Genomic DNA, 6,000 nt, shown 5'->3' with positions numbered 1-6,000 from the left:
ACATTTTGCTGTCAGTGTTTTCACATTATTATTATTACTATTATCCAATCACTAAAGTACTTTGCACAGAGATGTGAGAAGTCTGAGAGCTTCCTGACTCACTCCATGGTGGCAGGGCTGATGGTGGCTTTGACACAGTTGTTTCCCTCCGAGGCTCTGGTGCAATAGAGGGAGGTCTCTTTTCTGGGAAGTGCTCTCTGATGAAAAGGCTGTTCCCATCTCTGCTGGGCAGAGGACATGGAAGAGCTGTGAACCGAGAGTCAGGCTTTATCTGACCTTTTATTTGTCTGACCTGCCCTCCCTTGAAGACCAAACACAAAATGTCAGGCAGTTCCCTTCTGTCAAGCCTGCAGGCGAAGGCTTATCTAAGTCACACGTGTCTATGTGTCTTGAGCTGTGCAGCCAAGTTTCCATCAGCGGCTCTCTAAGCACTACTCCTCCCTCGATGCACTGCAGTGGGTCTCCAGCCAGGATTACAAAGCATGCAGGTCCAAAAGTGGCACTAGCCTGAAGCAATAAACTATTTCCAAACTACCTGGCTTGTTAGCAGCAAGGCTTGCTCAGCTCTGCTCCCATGGACTGCCTTGTTTCATCTTCCAAATCCTGAGATGTGCACATTGAAAGGATCCCATGTCCCTAGCTTGCTGCATGTGGAAATTATATTACCAGCAACTACACTCATCAGCACAGAGCAATTAAAAGACCAGGTTAAATAACAACTAGTCTTTGTATCCAAGCCCAGAGCATGTGCTGAATAAATTTGTGCTTGTGGTCTACATGGTTGGTCAGGAGTTGTGGCCCCTTCCTGCCCCTTGGCTGTGGCAGCAGCAGGGATATGGTCAGGAGCTGGGACTGGGACTGGGAGGCTGCAGCTCACCCTGTCCCAGGAGGATACAGGCATGAGTCCAAGTCACAACTTCATAGTTCTCCATTATTCTGCAAATAATCTCCCTGATACACAGGTGTATGACATCTGTTTGCAAATTTGTTTGAATTTGCATCCAAATATTTTATATTAATAAGTCACTGCCTAATAAGAGATTTAAAAAACGGGAAAAGCATGAAATGAAGAATGTGGGAGCTTATCCCATGAGCACCTTCACTTATCAAAATAATTAAAGATCACAGCTACCTTTTATATTAATTTATTAGAAAAAAGATACAGTTTAATGTGCAAATATATACACCAAACATCACAATGAAACATGAGGAAGGTGAGCCCCTTCCCTCTAGCAACGACTTGCCCCTTCATAACAGAGATGACTTTAATGTTTCCCCACAGATTTACAAATACAAAAAAATGTATAATGCTTCATTTGCACAAGACAAAAGTTTATTTTTATTTGAAAACAAACAATATCCTGGCTTTGACATGGCAAAAGTCTGCTATTTTGGTGGCTTTTATTTTTTTTTTAAACCTGAGCAAGTTTCATGGAACAGGGGGACAAAGGGAAGGCATTGCCCTGTGCTTCGCTCTCATCACAGCATCTGATGGTCTTTGAATTACTAAACCTCTGAATCACTGCAAGTGAATGCAGCTCCAAAATCTACATCCAGGATGTAGTTAGTTAGCTACCATTGGTGAAGTGAGCTGGCTGAGAACACCTTGCTCCAGTAACATGGCTGTTGGCATTTCTCAGGTTAAGTGTTCATTGCTGCCAGTAAGGAAATCAATGCTGACTCCTGTCATAAAGGAGTTATAAATGTAAAATGCAGTTTGGTCCAAAAAGCAAATGAGTTGTGGACCTGCTATGCCTTGCTTAAATGTGTGGTCATTGAAGGAGGGCAGAGTAAGGCCATATTAAACACATCAGTGGGGGGAACCAGCTGATGGCCCCAACAACAACCACAGGACTCAAACCATCAGTTTTCCCCATCATCCTGCAGCCAAGCTTCATCCAGCTCCACAGGGTGACATTTCCAATTGAACTAAAACTATTCTGCTCATTTAGTGCTTCTCCCCATTTTTAACAAGAGGCCCCAGCAGTGCTGGAGAAGGCACTACAAGACCTGGGCTGGGCAATGCCAGTTCCCTCAGCAGACAAGAGTTTGCTAAGAGACCTCTGGCCATCCCATGCTCATTTAGGTGCAGAGCCTCTCTCTGCATCAGCTCTTGTTACACTTTTGAAAAAAATACATGCAAGTAACAGACCCACGGCAAAAAGAGGACACCATCAGGGGTGTGCCTGGCTGGTCCCAGAGCTGGTACTAACCAAGGGCTCTGGCCTGGGCTATCTTTTCAGACATGACACCATCAAAAGCTGACTCAGTTTTCAGGTTTTCTTTCCTCTTTGGCCAAGGAATTAGGGTTTAAGAACAGAATTAACTAAACAGTGACTCCTTTTTGCTCTGTAACACCCCTCCTCTCCCGTCAGTTGGCCCTACAGGTACTGGCCCACAAGTTTGTCAGTTGTGGCTGCTGCAGCTCCCTTCACACCCAAATCCTTAGTGGTGGGGTGGCCACAGCAGATTTGGCCTTTGCCATCCTCCCACCATCCTCCTCCACTTTACCATCTTTGAAGCATAGTGGAATTTGACCAAAACAAAAGAAAAGAGCAGCCTTTGGGGAGAACTGCTCTGCTTTAAAATTCTTTTCCCGGTATTTTTTTAATTGCTCCTGTTTCATGTGTTGTACTTGCACAAGACTGCATGTCATGGGCCCTGGAGCAGCGGCTAAAAACAGGCCTTACATGAAAAATTGGAATAAACCCTCAAACTTAGCTCTTAGTTAAAAGTGAAAGTTAGAAACCAGTGAGCAGCATTTGATCAAGATAAGAGTGTTGTGGGGGCAAGCAGGGGACACGGGAAGTTGAAAGGGGCCATCCTGATCTAAGGACAGTCCCTGCCAAACTATATGCTTATGTCCTTTTAGGGGAGTGAAAATCCCGAGAGAGCTCTTTCTTCTCTAAACTTCTGAATGATCTGTTAGCCAGGTTTGTTGAAATTTAAATATTTTTACAATAAACTAGAATAACAAGCGAGTCAGTTGTCTCCAATAACTTGGTGTTTTTCCACTTCAGAAGATTTTCTGACAGCACGAAAAGAAACACTCCAGTCAAACACGAGCTGATCTGTATGTGATTCTGATCCGCATCAGAGGCTGTCCTGCCATCACTCCACAATCCGGGATCTGCGGTAGCAGAACAGAACAGAACTTCACCCACCCTTTGTGGAGGTTGTCTGTCCCTAATTTAAAACACCTCTTAGCTGGTCTTTTAACCCTTTCAGTACATCAGTGCACACCAAGAGCTTTCAGCGACACGTGTTATTTGCACACTTGGAAAGAAAGGCAATTCTTTAGAGCAGAAAGGCAAAGGTCTCAGTACCTGTGGGCCTTCCATGCTTCCCTCTCTCTCACACCTCTGTGCAGGTGCAGATCTCCACTGCCTCTCCCCAGACACCCTGCCCCTGTCACAATACCACTCCCAGGACATGGGTGCTCACAGCTCTACTAAATCAGTTAGAGGACAACACAGCTGGGTTTAAACAAACTAAATTTCACAACAGACAGACAAGATATATATGGAAAAGTTGTTATTATTTTCAAAATTTTTATGAACATCAACTTTCATTTGAGAGCTTTGGTGGGGGGGGGGAGGAGCAGAGTGGGAGGGAACAGCAGGTCAGCTATCTGCAGGAGTAACCCCAGTTTTCCAAGCAGCTCTAGTCTGGGACACTTGGTGCCCGCAGGCCTGGGTGCCCAGTTTGCCCCAGTCACTGAAGGCGCTGGTGAACCTTGTTCTTGCAGAGTAACCTAGTGAGAGCCTGGTCACCACAGATCCCCAGGGGCTGGGCTACAGAAGCAGTGAGACTTGCAAGCCCTTCAGCTCTCTTGAGGTAGGAGGAAAACTGTGTTTCTGTTGGCTACACTGCCTCTCCCGCAGGATGTGCGACTCGGCCTCCCAGAGTGCCCGAATGGCTGCAGCAGAGGGGGTGTAGGAAGGAAGCTGAGTAGGAGCCTTGAAATGCCAGTGGTTTCTGCAAAGATGTTTCTGTGACCTCTGTTCGGTAGATCAGCAGTTTTGGGATGTCAGGTTACAGCAATGCAACGTGGTAACAACAGGCACATGAAGGGAGGCCAGCGAATTGGCACTGTCAGAGAAGAAATCTTTCGTAAGGGTCCTGTCTGCCTGTCCATGTTGACAGGATCAGACCTCTTATGGCTACTGGGACTTACCTACAGGAGCAAAGCCTGTGAGACCAAATCCAGTGTGGGTCACTTGGCATCACTTCCTACTTCCATGAGTCAAGTAGCTGTGTGCCACTGTGAAATAAAGACTGCAGCCAAGCGTTTAAAGTTAAATATCTTATAAACTATACACATATGTCATCCTGAGATAGTGCCTGTAACAAGTCCCAAGGTAGATAAGCTTCCTGAGCCCAGAGGTCCTCACGCTGCGTGAGCGCAGTGTTGTCCTGTTTTGGCAGGCTCCTGGCCTCTCTCGGAGCATGCTGCACTTCCTAATGCTCTTTTTTTTTTTTGGGGTGGGTCTAGTAAAACAATCAGATTGACGACTGCTACCAGCAATTCCAATGGCATTTCTTCTGCCGCTCAGATGAAAGCATTCTTGATCCTTTGCCAGTTCTCTCAAGGCTTGCAGAAACAGGCTCACAGCTTCCCTTTCTATTTTTTGGCCAGCCAAGAGCTGTGTGGCTGCAGCCTCCTGCTAGAAGAGCAGCTGTGCTGTGCCGAAGACACTTCTCATGACAGGGGAGAAAACATCAGTAGGAATCAGACAGAAAAGCGACAAGTATGAGCCACAATGGAGGGAAGAAGCTTAATACAATGCCCATCATCCAGAGGGTCAAAGACCATGCGTTCCAGTCGCATGGGTACATAGTCCTGTTCTGAATTCTGACAGCATCAGCTCACAGTCAGACCTTTTAAACTCAGGAGAAAAATATTTTTCAAAATTCTCTTTGCTTAAGCACTATATATTCGAAAAGTTCTTTTTATTGTTTCAGTATTTTAGCCCTTAGTTGATTAGTCACCAAAACCTGTCAGATGCCCGCTGCCATAAAAGCACTCCGAGCACCTCCAGCATTTGTAGGAATATCAAAAAATAGCTTTAGCAACTAGGAATTATGCAACAGAAGGAGAAGGCAGGACGAACTAGATTAATGCAAGTTGTAGTGGATTTGTTAACGTTAAGTGTATGACTCGTTGCAGAATCATGCCAGAAAATGGTACCATGTAGCTTACTGGTAAGGGCAGTAAAAAGGCTAATGCGTTACTTGAGTCATCAGTGAACCACTCGCTCACTCAACATACTATTTCCAGCTGAAATCAAAAGTTTCCAGTAAAAATGTCTCTACACACTGTAAGCATTTTACAACTCCCTCTTCCTTTGAGCTCTACAGTGATAGCTGCTTCATTAACATCGTGGTTCCAGTGCAAAAAAACCCCTCCAGATCCCAGACCTTCTTCCTTTACACTTTTGATTGTCTTTCATCTGTCCATTCCTGCTTAGTGTTCTGTAAAGCTTGAGTCTTCTGTTCATCTACCTGGACATAGTCCACTCTCTGTTCCTCAGACAGAAAAGGTTTCTGTGGGACAGAGAGGAAAATACCAATGTATTAATTTTCAGGTTGAAAAGGGGTGCTAGTGAAACTTAGCTTGATTTTCTGTTTTCCCTTTCCCTCATTCCTTGATTGCTTCACTTCACCTTGAAGCTCACAGTGACATCAGCTGACAAAAGCATTGCTCTGCAGCCTGCTTTAGCTATAATTGTCCATCTGTCACCCTGTCACTCAGCCCAGCAAAGCAAGCGAGTGAAACGTGCTGTGCTGGCTATTTCCATGCAGATAATCATTCTCTCCTCATCTGAGTGATCCTGCTGCAGGGATAACCTAACTGATTTTAGATACAGGGAGGGTTTAAATGAGAAAGCTTAAGAGTCTTTTGCATCTGGGAGTATTGGCTGATGGGGAAAATGATACACAGGACATAATGACAACAGTTCATTGCTTTGCAGTGGGACCTACCCACCCCCTGGGCAG

General features: G+C 45.3%; 1 protein-coding gene across 3 annotated transcripts in view; it reads right to left on the bottom strand.

The window, feature by feature from the left end:
* Positions 1–1,129: 1,129 nt before the first annotated feature.
* Positions 1,130–6,000, bottom strand: part of GAB3 (GRB2 associated binding protein 3) — a 66,066-nt gene continuing 61,195 nt past the window's right edge. For 2 of the 3 annotated variants that reach the window (XM_032123966.1, XM_032123968.1), the window contains exon 10: positions 1,130–5,547. In XM_032123966.1, the coding sequence (XP_031979857.1) occupies positions 5,431–5,547 (117 nt within the window). In that variant the 3' untranslated portion in view covers positions 1,130–5,430. The remainder of the gene's footprint in view (positions 5,548–6,000) is intronic. The other variant, XR_004243018.1, reaches the window with a different exon arrangement.

This window comes from Corvus moneduloides, chromosome 14, assembly GCF_009650955.1.
Source record: "Corvus moneduloides isolate bCorMon1 chromosome 14, bCorMon1.pri, whole genome shotgun sequence".
Taxonomy (NCBI): domain Eukaryota; kingdom Metazoa; phylum Chordata; class Aves; order Passeriformes; family Corvidae; genus Corvus; species Corvus moneduloides.
Note: the sequence above shows the minus strand (reverse complement) of the source record. Positions and strands in the feature narration are given on the sequence as shown.